We start from the raw sequence: 15,711 nt of genomic DNA on the forward strand, positions 1-15,711 counted from the left end.
CTTCGGCCGGAGGGGTTTATTGCATGCACAAAAACGCCGGGACGCAGGCTCCCGAAGAGGGAAGCCCAACGAATGTCAGATGCAAAGCCCCGCACCTCATTAAGATCATATTGGCATACTCTCCCAAAAAAAAAAGAGCAGACCCCATTGAAGACGAGAGTGAGGTACAACAAGGCCATTTCTGTCCACCGCCCTTCTCACGGAGCCGTACGTGGACGTTACCGCTCATACAGCTCCCAGCCGGCAAGCAGTTAGCCTCCCTCTACAAAGAATGGAAGTATGGATGAATCGACATAAAAAAAATAGAGGAATTTTCTTTTTCTTTTCAGCAATAACATGATAAGAGCATCCCTTTCACAAAAACCTACAGGTCCTCCCCCTATCCTGCCTGCCACTTCAGCATCTTGTGATCTTTGAGAAGATCATTACGAGCCCTCTCCTAGAATGTTTTTGTAGATTCCGAAAATTCCATGGTGGATCAGGATGAGTATGTCCTGGATTCCCGGATTCATTCTCATCCTGGAGCTTCCGCTCTCCTCCGGGGAGGGGTTTTTATAGATAGAGAGGTGAGTCGAGGGTAGCCCCCGCTTGACCGATTTATCGGAATCAGAGGAGGTTTGAAGACGCTCGACCCAAACAAGCAACGGCTTCTAAAGTAAAGGAAGGGGGCGCGCTAGCGCTTTACTAATAGAATATCAAGTAAAGGGGACTTTATCATGATCTTAAGAATTTACAACCCTCTTTACTGAGCGAGACTCTACCCAGATCTAAAGAATTCGCCAAAGAGCCTTTTCTTCTTACTAGGAGAGTCAGCAAGCTACCGGAAGCGATCTGGCTCCCCCTTTGAATTTCCAATTCCTTCTTTTCGTTCTACTTAGGTGGAGCAATCCGAACTCTCGACAGAATATAAAAGAGCGTCTTCGAACCTGTGTAGACACCTCAACGAACTCATGCGGACACTCCTCAGCCCGAGCCGAGGACAATCTCTCAAAAATACACATAAGTTGACCCGTTTTTCTTTTCTTTGCTGATTCCTCTCAATTCAATTTGCCATGTTGCACTAAGTTACTTACGTATGTATGCATGCGGTCCGGGAACACTTTGGGGTGAACACCCATCCGAACAAGTAGGGTCAATAGTTCAGCATTTAGGCCGTAACATTTAGCAACAAAAAAATCTTTTACCCAACAAGTGCTCTCCGAACCAAGCTAGATAGTCTCCTATCACTAGGCTCACCAACCGACCTGGACTTTTATTCTGATTATCCCTACCGGATATCAAAACCATAAGGATTGTTTCCAGCCATGAGTTCCCATATTACATAAGCGTTCTTGGGTGGGCTGGGCCATTCCATCAAATCTTTGAGAAGGGGCCCAATCTCTTGATGGTCGGCGTGGCGATAGGCTTCGCTTCTACGACAGCCTCCCCAGCCGTTGCAAAGACTGAGCGAGAACGGTAAGGGGCGCACAAAGAATGTCGTTGCGCGGGGATGCGATTAGCCAAGCTGGGGCAAACTAAGCCGTCCGGCCCCCTACCGGATTAGGAATGCGAAGGCCTTTCCTTCGAAAGGAGACCGGGGAAATAAAGAGCTATGCTATTGACCGACCCTTTCGTAGTGACTTCGAATCAAGAGTCCTATCCTTTCTTTTTTATCATTTTGTTTGAGGCGGGCCGAATATAGAATGATATGCAGAAATACGGCAAGAGTTCCAAACCTTTTTTTTGGTGATTGACCAAACAAAGAGGCCTAGATCTATGCCCCTTAATGAATCGAATGGTCCTTCGACCCCTTCATTTGATTCCGACGGCCGACATAGATCTCATGAGACCTGCCCACTATTACTACGAATAAAGCCCTGCCTTTTTCCTTCGCTACTAGGAGAGTAAGCTACTTCTATTAGCGCCGGACCTTGAGTCGAATTGATCGTGTCATGTGCAACGTCCATCAATGATGGTTCATTAATGTCCATTGATTTAGACTCCTTCCCCCTTCCCAACTACGAATAAGATCGAGAGGAGCCCGAAAGCCCCAAAAAACCAAGAACGAAAACGGAAGCCTTTCGATTCACTCCCCATTCTCTCTTAAATAAAGCTCGCCCTCGAGCCCTATTCAACGGGCAGGTCGGCCAGGTCTTTCCCTGTTGTTCTGTTCCCGCCACGAGAAAGACGCACAGAAGAGGTATGCCCAGCGTGCGGAGGATCCATTGAGAGTGTGTCTGTTGTCTCGGTAGGGAACTTTACGAGATTTCCCCTATTGTATTGAATCAATAAAAAAAAATAGGTCAGTGCTACGGCCCTCTATTGTTTGATCCAATATTGACCGGGGACGAGCCCCGACTTCCATAGGTCCTTGGTTTGACCCCCCGTAGTGGTCCTTGCTTTTAATAAAGCGGAGCGGGGCCAATTTCTCGTACTTGCTCAGTGTGCCCCCTTTCGTCGAGTGCCCCGCCCGGTTCACTGGGCTGTTGGCCTACCAAGCACTTGCCCGCTGCTCCTGCCGCCCGCCAAGCGGGCGGAGCGCTCGTTATCCTTACTGTTTTCTATGCCGGGGCCCCTCCCATTGCTCTAGCCATAAGCTATGGCAGCTCCAGCTCGAAACCACGGGGGCCCGCCCTGCGAGGCCAGAGTGGGCTCAGCGGTCAGCCCCCATTCGAATTACGTTAGGGGGTCTTTCGCTTTTGCCTGATCTAGAGAGATACTACGAGTCCTCCGTCCCAGATTCCATCGCCGCGGCCATCTGGTTCACCGGTACTACCAAAGAGTCTCATGCTTACGTTACTACTGTTACTGAAGGTTTTCTTATCTTGGACCACGAAGACCCCGGTCGGTCGTGCTTCTGGTTTCCACTCCCATCATCATATTGATGATAAATCTCCTCGCGCTCTGCCATAAGAACTTGGAGTCCGTATCATGGTGAAGGTAAGGTAACGCTGTGATTCTTGCTCAAAAAACAGACCGAACGCGTTCGAGTTATTGGCTCATCCAACCCGGCAGCATTCATGAGTAGCTCGTTCAACTGTCCCTCGGAGACACGGTCGAGAAGTACCATGCATGGTTGCCCCCCTTCCTTTCTTGCTCTCGGTCCCACCCAGCAAGATACGGCTCAGCCAAAAAACGTGAGCGCCCCTGCGCGAGCCTTATTTTATTAGTCAAGCCAAGCTTTGGCTCCCTAAAGACTAAAGAAATTGATAAAAAAAAGGGGGACTTCTGCAACGGGCTATACCACCCAAACCAACTGAGGGAAGTCGCATCCGCCCCATCGCAAGCACCTACAATGTCATGATCACATTGGTTTACCTTTTATTCTTTGGTAGTTCAACGGACGGTCGCCCCTCCAACAAGAAAAGGTATAAATATGGAAACTTCTCTGCCATTTGGATCGGAGAATTTATTTAGGAAATCGGGTTTTAAATTTCCAGAAACCACACGATTATATAGCCAAAGGGAATACGCCGCGCCTAAAATCATCCCAAGCGCTGCTAATGTGGCTACTAAGCTATTTCTTTGGAAAGCTCCTACTGAGATGGGAAATTCCCCGATAAAGCTGCTAGTACCAGGTGAACTCATATTGGCCAAAGTGGAAGAGAAGGAAATGGTAGAGAGATTCGGCATGGTGCTCACTAAACCTCCGTAATATCTAACGAGTCGAGTCTTATGTCGGTCATATAGAACACCAACACATAGAAAAAGGGCTGAAGGAACCAGTCCATGACTTAACATCGGTGGAATGCTACCTCCAATTCCCTGTATGTTCGATAGAGCCAAAGATTCCCCCCCCACTGATCGGAGTACGCCGATTACCCCCCGAACCGTACAAGATAGTTACCGCCTATCATACGGCTTTCTAACTTCACTTTTTTTCTGGTCGTTCCGCTCTGTCGATCGATGGTAGTATAAGAGATCTGATCTGTAAACCCCCGAAATGATTTACATAATGGTTCCTGCTTTCTAACCAGAGTTAGCATTTATCCCCCCGGGTCATACTTACTTGAGTATCACATCGTAGACCCCCGCCCCAACTAACTCTATCTTCCTTATCAGTGAACCGGAGATAGTGCATAGGTACTTTTCAATGCAGCGGGGACGAGACGACGTGACATACTACGATCACGTACAGGAGTGCTGCCCTTCGGCTCGGCAATATGGAACCTCTCAACTGCTCCCGTTCCTTTATGAGGTCCTATCGGGATAGGTAGGCCCAGCCCAAGCCTTTCCCCTCCCCCCTGCTTAGCGTTCCACTTGTGATCCTGGATGCTGTGGAGGATTTGAAAAAAGCGCCGGAAAGTTCCCCCTCCCCCTCCATAAGAACCTTTTTCTCTTTCCCCCTCGAGAAAGAGAAAGAAGAGAAGAAAGGGTTGATTATCTTCTTAAATGTGAACGGCCCTATCTTGTCTTGCATCGAAAGGTTTTTCGTGCTATACACCACGTTGAGAAAGGACCAGCCTCCTATGTACCGTACCATTTTTTTACCCCGAGAGGGAGGTCCTCCTTATGATGCTATGGACGGCTGTCCGAAGTGCAAGGGGTAAACTCGGACGAGGATAGGATTGTGCGCGCCGGGCCCTCCCTTCGGGTGTCATATTTTGGCCGAGTTTACCGTACCTCTGGCCCTTATGTTACGCGACCGTAATCTTTTTTTACGTCCCACCGCTGTTACGCCAGAAATAAAAGGTTCCACACGAGCTCCCGTTCTGCGGCGTGGTGGCAGGACCGATAGGAGATTGGCTCCGGGTGTAGATAGGGTAAAATCCGCAGGAGTCATGCAAATACATAGGCCCCTTCCCCTCTCTTTTAGATGAATGGGGTGGTTTATAACGTTCCGATCTACGGTCCCTCGGAGCGAGGGGTTAGGCAGGTAGTATGGGCCCTCTGAAAGCCAGCTATGTGTTGTGCGGCTCCCGCGAAGCGAATGAAGGGAAGCTCGAAGAGCTTACGCTTACTCTCAGCCTCTTTGATTGGTAGGCGGGCGGCTAAGCCCCCTACTTTAGATTCCATTCAGAAGGGTAATTTTCTGTTGTCGTGACGCTTTGCTTTGGTTAGGCCGACTACTAGACTACTAGAGGTTACTTCTAGCTTCTATAGGGGCCTTTCCACTTTGGTGTAGTTTTAGTTTGTATTGGTACTGAATGAACATATCAAACAAAGGCGAGCAGTATAAGCCCTTCTCCGGCCTGGGAAAAGCTGCGAACTCTAGAAGCGTTGGCGTTGTTCACCTTTTGACACGAACACTCTTCCGTTCTCAGCGTAAACCCGCCTTAGAGATTGAACGGCAATAAGATAAGTCGACGTTCAATCTAAGACAGCGCTGATGGCTTGTAGTGAACAGCCCCCTTATTTACCAACCGAAAGCAGCCTTTGGTACTTAACTTAAGTGGTTAAGGTTTGGAACCCTTGCTACTATGATAGAAAGCCGTTTGCTTGTTGCCAAACCCTTCGCCTTTCTTTCTTTAGTTTTGAATCAAAGTAGGTCGCGACTGTTGTATTTATGTTTAGTAGGTCGAGGGAAGCTACCGCTTATACGTCTGCTTCCTCGTCTTGCTTCTGGCAAAGCTTTTGATCTGATCCAACTGAAATCCCGCATATCTGCAGCGCTCAATATGCGGCTACGGCTAGGCGATCATATCGTGCCATAAAACAATTTGATATGTCTAGAGAGATCCCCTAGATATACAGATAGAATGGATGTTCATGGATAGACATACATTCCATTGATTCTTAGTTTTGGGGCTGAAAAAGCTCGTCGATCCAAATGAATCATTCTTGTGGTCTCTCTTCGCCCCCGCCCCGAAACTGATCCACAGCACAGCGCCCATTCGCTTCGCGCGCGGGAAGGCAACGAAGTTCAGTTCATGAGACCGCGGCGGAGTGGGGCAGCCGCGACACGAAGTTCCTTACCTTAGCTGGATCTCGCTGGTGCCACCTAAACGGTAAGTAGGCGACGGATGTGTGACGTTTGGAGTTGTCGTTCGTGCACCTGTCCCCAATGGAAGAATGAGTGATCCGTTCCCCTGCGGATCATGGCCTTACCACTCGGTCCCCGATGGCCTGCGGGGGATTCGGTATAGCAGCTTACGTTATGTTGCGCTGCGCGTTCCTGCTGGACACGTGTTAGCTGTAGGAAGTATGGTTCCGAAAGTGACTTCGGTTCGCCAGTTCAGGCTCAACTCCTCGCTTTACGTTATAGGACCTACACTACAGGTCGGGCCGGGGCTCTGCGCTCTTTCTTTCTGTGTGGGACGATGCCGGGGAGAGAAGGGAATGCGTCGAGGCGGCGAACAGCAACAACACAACTACATTTTTTCTTTGCCCTCCATCCATGAGATGAGCCCAGTGCATTGGACCGATGGATAGGAGAACTGAGCTGGCCTAAAGCTTGGGCGCTCTACGTACGATGCGATGTAGACTCCATCAGATAGATATCGATATCTTTCAGATGGATCAAGAAAAGTTTTCTTATCAATAGATAGAAATAGGCCTTATTATTTTTATTTTATTGATGGATTCCCTCTATTTCTTTCGATCTATCAGAACGGATCAGGCTATCTATCTATCAATCGATTTGAAAATAGCACGTTCATCTCGCTTTTCGTTCATTTCCGCCACGCCAACATAGCTTCAAATAATAAGAAGCAGGCGAAGCAGCTAGAAGCGCTCGCTTCTAGCCCTTGAATTCTTATTCACGAATGAATTGGGAAAGCCAACACAAAGATTCGATTCTGACTTCGTAGAGCCGGTGCTGCTGTTGCCTGCGCGTAGGGTGTCCCCCACTCCCGTCCCGGGGCGCTAAGGGGCTGAAGTTTTTGAAACAGACGGCAATGTTTTGCTGACGCCTTGAATCAAGCTTTTGTTGCGACATGCTATGTTTTCTCCCCCATTGCTAGTAGGTTGATGGGTCGCACGCCCGGCACACATGTTTTGGCCTTGTCTTGTGTGTCCATAACTAAAAATAGGTGACCTAACGGCCGCCGCCCGACTAAACATACCAATAGTCACCAGATTCATATGGGCTACTGAGGAGTAAGCAATGATCTTCTTAAGATCGATCTGTCTTGAAGTGGTCAAGGAAGTATATATTATAGCAATCGCGCTTGGAGTATAAATGAAAGGAGTGGAACAAAGTGTTGCTTCGGGAAACATGGGTATTGAAAATCTTAAAAACCCGTGGGTTCCCAATTTTGAAGGAATTCCTGCCAAGATGACGGATCCTGCCGTAGGCGCCTCTACATGAGCTTCGGGTAACCAAATATGAACTGGTACCATAGGCACTTTGACGGCGAAAGCGGCGAAAGAAGCAATCCATAGAAAGATTTGGCGCCGCTCACTAAATTCTGTGGTTAATGATATTTGTAAATCGGCGGTCCCTGTTTGGAAAAGAATCAACAGAATAGCTAATAGCATAAAAACAGATCCAAGTAAAGTATAAAGGAAAAACTGATATGCTGCCTTGATCTTTCTTTGTCTCGAGCCCCATACCCCTATAATAATGGTAGAGTAAGGGGTGGCCCCAAAGCGGAATTTAGCGGTGGTGGTTGGTCGAAGCTCCAGTAGGTAGCCACTCCCTTCTCAGGGAACCGTACGTGAGACTTCCGCATCATACGGCTCCGCCCCGAGCTTCCGTCGTCGGCCCTTGTCATTAGACCACTATCTATGCATGTATATTAAGCCTGGACTCTCGAATCTTTTGCTTCTCGGGTGGCGGCGAACAATGCAGCTTGCGTTGCGGGCCCGCATTTTGTATTGAAGAGGGGCCCGGCCCACTTCTCGCCCGAAAGAACCGCTCACTAGCTAGCCGGACTAGTGGGGGCCCTATCTGGAGACATACTGAAAACCATGCCCTTCGAACCGAACGCAACGCCCGTCTTCCAAATCAAAAAAAGGGCTCGTTGGGAAGAAAGATGGAGTGCGGCCTGTAGAGCACATGTAACGCCCTGTTATTATTATGCGGGTTGCTCACGCAGTGGATCTCTCTCTCTAGATATCTAGAGAGACGTGAAATAGCCTTTATTTATTTTATGGCCGCCCCCCTACGGCTTTACGCTACTACTACTGTGATGTGAGCGGTTCAAATGGGTTTTTTCCAATTTATCCTGGCCGGAACTTGTATGCAGCACTTATACGAAGGTGCATGCATAAAGGTTTGGAACTCTTTTCTTATCTGAATCTTAAAGACAGGACCTATTCTCGTCTCGAACCCTCTACCGAGCTTAACCCTGCCCGCATTTCCTTTTTTTTTGAAGGGGGCCAAAGAAATGTCTCCGCCTGCTGCCAACAGTCTTTCTTCGGAATTCTACTGAACGGGTCGATCCTCCCGTTTCGTTTGTTTTAGCAACTTCTCCTAAGGTCTCCTCACCAAGAGCTCCCCGGCGACGACAGAGGAACCAACCCGCCCGCTGTGGCGGGGCGGCTTTTTTTTCACAATAAGACCTGGACGATTATCCCTACCCTCGGTAGCTTACGAGTTTACGTCCATCCCTGGTTGGGTACAGTTTCCTTTCGATTTCTCCCTTGTAGCCGTTACCCGAATTCGCGCAAGTGTGTCCACACCCCCCAAACTGACTTGACGAGGAATCCATTCTCGCGAACAAACACAACCCCTACACACACCTAGGAGCTCCCCTTCCTGCATATCCATACAAGACCCGAGTAGGCGGGTCGAGGTCCTACGAGGTAACCACTACTCGGAGTACCCTCCCAAAAGGAAAAAGATGTGTCTGTCGGGTTCGGTTCGTCTTAGTTGGGTTGGGCGGGTTCGACCAGAAATGCTATGCTTACGCACAAGACTACCCCTCTTCCCGAAAGCTTCGCGGGGACTACTTTACGACGGACGACCGCCCGTAGGGGGTTTACTGCACAAGGCCCCTGCAGAGGAAAAGCTTTATCCCAGCGAAAAGAAGATGCTCAGCTCCGCACAACATAGGGATTAGCACGCTTTCGGGAAGAACATAGAATAGTAGAGGATCCAGCATGCGGAACACGGCGATCATTAGAAATTCACGAATTAGAGATGCTGTAATATACTCTTTACCATAACTTCTCATACCAGACCAACCCACTAAAATACAAATAGGGATCAGAAATGTGGTCAATATCACGAAGAAAAAAGAGAGACCGTCTATACCCAAATAAAAATTGATGTTTTCATAAGGAAGCCATCGAAGGCTTTCCACAAATTGAGATTTGGCCGTAGAAGGATCGAATTGTATCCGAGGAACAGGGGAATACAAAAAAGTAATAAGAGAGGCACACAGACCAATCAAGCGTATCGGTCGTATTCTTGAATTTGGAATGAAAATAGGAATAATGCTTCCTAGCACGGGACACAGAATAGGACCACTTAGATCAGAATAGCATTCACAGAAATGTTCTAACATAGAGTAGAATCGAACATTGAAGAGATTAGTTAACAACAGTAAAAAGATGGGCGCCTAATTCCAATACTATAGGGGTCTATCAGTACAAGTCAGCTGAACACCGTGATTGATGAGTGGGTAGGTGGGTTAGGTGCGCCTCTCGTCCAGTGGGAAGTATTGAGGCGAGTCTCCTCCCCCCTTCCTTTTTCTACTTTTCCTCTCTCCTTTTGCTTGTGCTTCTACCCGGGCTTTTCATTTTTATAGATTTATATATAGAGACCCGAGGAAATTTTTATAAGATTCATTGCTCGATTTTGCATGCTCTGCTCCCAAAATGCGGATCGAGGGCAGATCCGGGTTGGTCCGGAAAGTCATGGGAGAGGCGGGCTAAGTAAAAGAAAAGAATTTTATATTCTAAATGGAGCTATGCCGACTTACGTACGTCTCGTTGACCAAACGATCAGGTATACCACGCCACGTATAATCCCCTCTTTCTATAGAGGAGAGAGAAAGAAAAAGAAAAGATATAGCGATCGTACCGTATTGTTCGTTTCTACTTTACGTTATTTTCCTCGGTTTTTTACATTACATAAGGCCTTGGAGGGCTTACTTAGCGCAAGCGCTAAGGATCTAATCAGAGTCAAACTTGGATTAAAAAAAACACACATTTTTTTCAAAAAGTCTCAAAGTCCTCGTTGAGAGTCGCTCTGCGAGACGTCCAGTAGTCTCTGACTTGGTCTTCGAATCGTATCAGCCCGTTCCCAGCTTCAAGAGATGGTATGAAAGCACGAAATTATATATAAAAGATGCTTCTCCTTCTGTAGTAAGGAAGACCTTATGACTATCAAGCATCCGATTTCGTTTTCTATTGAGTTAGGAAATGCAACAGGTCTACTAACATCAAAGAGAAGGGTTGGACTCATCGATGGTAGGAAAAGCTGAGATAGCTGTATCCGAAATATCATACATAAGATGATCTTACTCTGATCAGACCGAGGCGAAGACAGACAGAGAAGGTGGTTATCCTATTTTTATGATATCTTACCCCGGCATATAATAAGGCTTATGCTACTTCTTTAGCAAAGTTGCCGTATACACACTAGAAAGAGTTGGCGAAAGCCAGGGATTCCAATCTTGAAAGCATTAATTCTATTAAGCAACGGGCAAAGAAAGAATGTTTGAGCTGAGACGGATAGATTGAGAATGTCTTAGAAGAGAGATGATAAGCCCCTTCTTCCTATGAGGGGTGAAGAAGACCAATTGTTGCTATCTCCTTAGCTCAGATTGACTTTCTAACCTTCCTTGATTCAGAAAGCTTATCATTGAGGGGCAGGGAAGTCAGATTAATGCGTTCGGATGGCTAAGATCACTCGCCAAAGAATAGAGGAGAGTTAAGAGGTTTGAATCCGGAGACAATGCCATATAAGACAACTCAGGTAAGCAATTCTAAAGGCCGAAGTCTTTGAAAGACCTTACTGCTAAAAGGTAGGCAAGTAAGTAGGCTCTGAAAGCCGGATTCTATTCAGCAGGTGCTAACAGCTATATCCTAATATTGAGTTTGACATCGCCCTGCCCTTCTATGCCATGGATTAAGAGTTCTATGGAGTTAAGAGTCCCCGGAGTTTAGTGTAGTTAGATTGCCGTTGCCATAGCAGCAGGAGAGAAGTCTAACTTCAAACCTCCAAGAAGCCTGGGGAAAAAAGCCATGGATTCTCTTATTCTTCCTTCACAGAACTTCCTAAAGGGAGCCGTTGAATTACCAGAAGTGTGATCCCTAAGGAGGAAAGCCGGACTTTCACTTTACTGATATGAAATTCGTCTTTCTATTTTGATTAGAATACCAGCCCTACTGGAATCTTTTCTATTTACAGGTCTGCATGCATCTGAGAAGTCCAGTCAGGCAGAAAGGAAGAAAGAACAACCATAACTTTAACGAGAAAGAAATCCGGGGCGAAAGAAAGTCATCCTTTCTTACCGGAGCAGGCGAGAATTCCTAAGATAGACTTAGACGTCCTGTCAGAATAGATCTTTCCGGGGGATTCCGACCTCCCCCTCAGAATGAATGAAATGACATATAAGAAAAGATGATCGCTACTTATGATGAAAGGCCGTAAAAGCCCAGTCCTGCATCTGAAAAGCTAGGAAATTCAGTTTGATCTGACCTAGGCTGATCCGTATATGACCTTGTATTCTCATTCAAGACCTGGTGGGGAATCCCTACCAGAAGAAGATCCTGTAGGCGAGGCAGTAACTAAGGAAAAAAAAGCCAGTAATCCCTAAGAATCTCTTATCCTTTTCTTTTCCCTGGGAACGAGGACTGAGTTCCAGAATTCAGGAAAGCACTAAAACCGGAGATTGAGCTCCTCTAAATCCGAAGTCAGGAGTTAACTCCTTCGAAATAGTAGTTTCCCCGGGAGAGAGTTCCATTGACTTACCGATGCAGCAAAGAAGGAAATAGTCTGATATCGTTCGTGAGAAATAGCCATTCTTTACTCTTCATTCGCGGGAAGGTAGTTCTGAGGCATAGCTTAGGGGGAATGCTAGAGGAGGAAAAGGTCTTTATTCTCTCTTTCAGTAAAGACCAATCGTAGGCAGGGGTTACGTGGTAGTAATTAGTCCTACTAGCCCTACTGAAAGAAAGTTTACATGTTGGGCCAGGCATAGTTTACTTACTAAGCCCGATAAGACCTCTTACTATTACTAGCTAGACTGTTTACCTACCAATAGACAGGCATGCGCATACTGGTTTACCTAGACTTAAGACTGTGAGATTCTATTCTTAGCCATATTCTTAGATATTTCCTAGGAGAAAAAAGCTCTATACACTGACTAGCGGAGATTGACCTTACCCGCATTGACTTACTTACCATACTGTACTTACCTTACTGCACAGACAATACAGAAGGTTTTTCCTTCTTTAATCTGTCCCTCATCTCTGTCTTCAATGTCAGGTCAACAAGTTCACTGCCCTAAACCTAATACAAGGACAGACTGTTCTAAGAGTTTCTTTGTGCATATCCCTATAAGAAGAAGTTGAATTAGGTAGTAGCTTCAGCGCTTTATACTCTCTCTCAAACCTGAACTAAGTCCAAACAGTTCCCTGTAAGAAAGCCTATCTCAGGATACTGACATCAAGAAGTTCCACCTAATCTAAGGACACAGAGTTAACTGACAGACCTGTAAGAAACCTCATCTAAGTCCAATTCATTCCAATAGTTTATTAAGGTTTTCCTTTTTCTCTGTCTCAAATCTCTTTCATCCAAGTAACCCCAGATTTCCAGATATTAGGAACTACGGAATGAAGTCTTATTGGAACTAGCGGGACTCATACAATCTCAGGCTTTGGCTCGCTCCTCGCTTTTGTTCAATTAGAAATATAAGATAAGTACAAGATAGGGAATGAGCCCTCAAGAATGGGACGGCAGCGGACCGCACTCAGAGACAATTTTGGCTTCATCTTGGTTTCGGATGGCAAGATGCTTTGCCGTGCAAAATCTATGTTGTTGGCTACCTTCTTGTGGGCTAGTTGAGACTTGTCCTACTTGTTGGCTACGTTCAGCAGCTACAGAGCAGTCTTTCGAGTTCGGATTAGTTGATGGCTTGGTTTGAGCTTGGTGCACGGTTGAATGAGGTATTCAGGGGCGCGCTTCTTTCAGAGACTGAGTTATCAGCAAAACATCGGGATGCTAGGAAACTTCCAGTATATCCTTCTTAGTCTTTGGTTACCCATGTGAACCTACAGGACATGTTGGCAAAGAAAACGCCAAGTGGCAAGTGGTGAGGGGAAAAGCCTAAAGATCTGAAGCTGGATGCTAGCAGCAGGGGAAAGTAGATAGGCATTGCTTCCAAGGGAGGTTAATAACAGGGTTTCTACTTCAATACTGGACTACGGCTCAGTTAGAAGCTAATGTTGCTGAATCCCTTCCACGGCAGAAGTTCCCGGGATCAGTAGATCTTCAGCTCAGGGTGATTGGAGGATTGATTTACGGTTGCTTTGATCTATAGTACCTCTACCGGCTTGCGTAAGTCCAATATAACTCCAGAGAGCAAAGAAAGGAATCAACAGCAAGATCATAAGATGATCTTTGCGCCTACTTCATCTTACTTAGGCTTCGGGAAGTTAATAAAGACTTTAATTAGGTCTGGCAACGCATTCTATATCTCTTTTTAAGTCGAATGCAGGTATGAAACTAGAATGAACTCCTGTACGGCGGCGTATTAGCCTAAGCAGCCGCTTGATTTAGTGTTACCCCTTAAACAGCATTTACTACGAAGTAGCTTCCCACGTAGGCTAAATAATAGGCTTATTTAGGTCTGGAGTCCCCGATCTCGGAAGGGATTGAACCATAAGGCTAGTCTTAGCAACAGCAAGAGAATGACTTACCTCCGGCTTCCTCGGTCGGGCTGGTAACACAACAGAAATAAGAAAGAGGAAGCTTCTATTCTGACTTTCTGGCCTAGCGCATTAAGAGCTTAGAAGGACTTAGATGACGGATGCTGTATAGCTGCTCTTTCGAGTTCGTAGTGCCTACTACCCAAATCTCAAATATATAGAAGAAGTCAAGGCCAGAAACATCAATTCAGACTTTCTTCCTTCTGAAAAAGATAAAGAGTCTGACTTCGTTTACCAGGCTGCCCTCTCCTTTGAAGATGAAACAGGGGCTTGAAAAAGACTTAGAAGAAGCTAACTTGTGATCTTTCTAAGAAAGGAAGGGCTTTCTTTCATACTTTACATTCCTGGGGAAACTCTAGAGTTTAGTTTTTCATCCTTAGTTACAGCCTTTTCTGCCTTCTTATGGCTGATCCTACCTCCACATTCTGACCAGATTAGGCCTATAGCAGAAAGATCAAAGCTTAACTATCAAGACTATAGGTCCCACAAAGAAAAACTCCAAACTACCAATAAACCTAGACCTCAACCTTAAAGAACATAAAGGCTGAATGAGAAGGCAAAGCTAGCAGCCTCTAAGTCATTCTCAATCCCAGGGGCCAGTCAGAAGTTTCCGATTCCTATTTAGATAGTGTTGAAAGGCCTTCCTTTATGGATTCTTCTGTCTATTGAGTCCCCATCCAGTCAGCGACTGACTAAGATTCAGTCTCAAGCTCGGTATGAAATGCCACTCTTAGTGAGTAGGCTAGCTAGGACAGTTAAGACTTTGATCTTGATACTAGCCCCCCATGAACAAAGTCCTGATACAGAAAAGCCTAAGATTCCTCTGTCTATATACACTGAGACGCCCTTTCAGTAGAAAACTTGTAAGTATTTATTTAGTTAGAGTCCAGCTGTGATTGAGACAGAAAAGAATGGTTTAGACTCCTATTTACCGGGTATTTAGAAAGGAAAGTCTTTGAAAGCCTTTACAGCAGTGGGATATGCAGCAGTAAATTTAAGTAAGTCAGGGATTTCCTTCTCCTCAGCTGTGTCGGATGCAACTGATGAAAGACCAGCAAGAAAGCAAGCAGTCATTACTTACTATCAAGTCCGGAAGAAAACCATTTGGAAGGGACCGGAAAGCCTAAGAATTTACTAATCCCGCCTTTGATTCACTTTCCACGCACTCATATTATCTTCGCCTGTGAATCACCTCATCATCAAAGAGATTATCTTAAAATGCCCTTCAAATCCCTCCGGGTAATTAATTAATTCCGAAAGCCCTTAAAGCGCAGTTCCTAGTTCCTGCCTAGTCCCTAACTTCCTCGAGTGCTACACTACAAGTCTTTCTTCCAAGTCTAAATTACGTAGGCCTCAAAGTAAGTAAGAAGGAAGCAATTAATCTTTTTGTGGAGTTGCTTTTCAACAGCTTCACGTTAAGTCCAAAGCCGTGGCTTACTGCACACTCTATCAGACAGAGTCAAAGTATAGAATGAATTAGTGACAGACCTGGGAATCTTTTTGTCTTAAGTCCTTTCATAGACTGACATCTATAGAGTCCTTCGTTAAATGGTCGCAATCAAAAAGAAGCGCTTAATCTTCCTTACCCGGTACGGTAATCTCTTCCTAATGCCTGGACTTCCTTCTAGTATTTATTTTATTTACTTCACTCTAAAAATTACATATGTAAAAAGATAAATCCTGTATGTAATAGGCTAGAGTCAAAGCCATTGAATTGATGAATCTGATCCTCTATCCGCTAACTTCTCTTTAGCCTCTGACTGCCTAATCACCGGAGGCCTGTCAGTCATAAGATCGGTTGAAGACTTCTATTGACTTGCATTCCCTTACTTCATCAGATCAAGCAGCAATTTAGTAGTCAGATTGACTTACACTGGTTGCTGGGACTATAAGGCTCCTATTCACAGCCTTTGAATTCCGTCCTCTTACTCTCTTTCTATTGCAAGTCGTACTTGATTGAAAGAAGGC

The 15,711-nt window shown here is 45.9% G+C and overlaps 3 protein-coding genes across 3 annotated transcripts in view; 1 reads left to right on the forward strand and 2 right to left on the reverse strand.

The window, feature by feature from the left end:
• LOC114927293 (uncharacterized) overlaps positions 1-340 on the forward strand; it is a 659-nt gene extending 319 nt beyond the window's left edge. Inside the window, 2 exon segments of the mRNA XM_072231891.1 lie at positions 1-248; positions 250-340. The exon segment at positions 1-248 is cut by the window's left edge and continues 93 nt beyond it. Of these exon segments, the coding sequence (XP_072087992.1) occupies positions 1-248; positions 250-340 (339 nt within the window).
• LOC140183449 (uncharacterized mitochondrial protein AtMg00530) overlaps positions 1-1,001 on the reverse strand; it is a 4,392-nt gene extending 3,391 nt beyond the window's left edge. The window contains 3 exon segments of the mRNA XM_072231892.1: positions 1-548; positions 551-650; positions 927-1,001. The exon segment at positions 1-548 is cut by the window's left edge and continues 3,391 nt beyond it. Of these exon segments, the coding sequence (XP_072087993.1) occupies positions 397-548; positions 551-650; positions 927-1,001 (327 nt within the window). The 3' untranslated portion in view covers positions 1-396.
• An 11-nt stretch (positions 1,002-1,012) lies between these two features.
• LOC114927292 (NADH-ubiquinone oxidoreductase chain 4) lies at positions 1,013-9,371 on the reverse strand. The gene is made up of 4 exons (XM_072231893.1): positions 8,911-9,371; positions 6,882-7,486; positions 3,333-3,755; positions 1,013-1,126 (listed from the first exon to the last, which is right to left on the reverse strand). The coding sequence occupies exons 1-4, from the start codon at positions 9,369-9,371 to the stop codon at positions 1,038-1,040; spliced, it is 1,578 nt and encodes a 525-aa protein (XP_072087994.1). The 3' UTR covers positions 1,013-1,037.
• Positions 9,372-15,711: the final 6,340 nt, after the last annotated feature.

The sequence above is a fragment of the Arachis hypogaea genome, unplaced genomic scaffold, assembly GCF_003086295.3.
Source record: "Arachis hypogaea cultivar Tifrunner unplaced genomic scaffold, arahy.Tifrunner.gnm2.J5K5 arahy.Tifrunner.gnm2.scaffold_131, whole genome shotgun sequence".
NCBI lineage: Eukaryota > Viridiplantae > Streptophyta > Magnoliopsida > Fabales > Fabaceae > Arachis > Arachis hypogaea.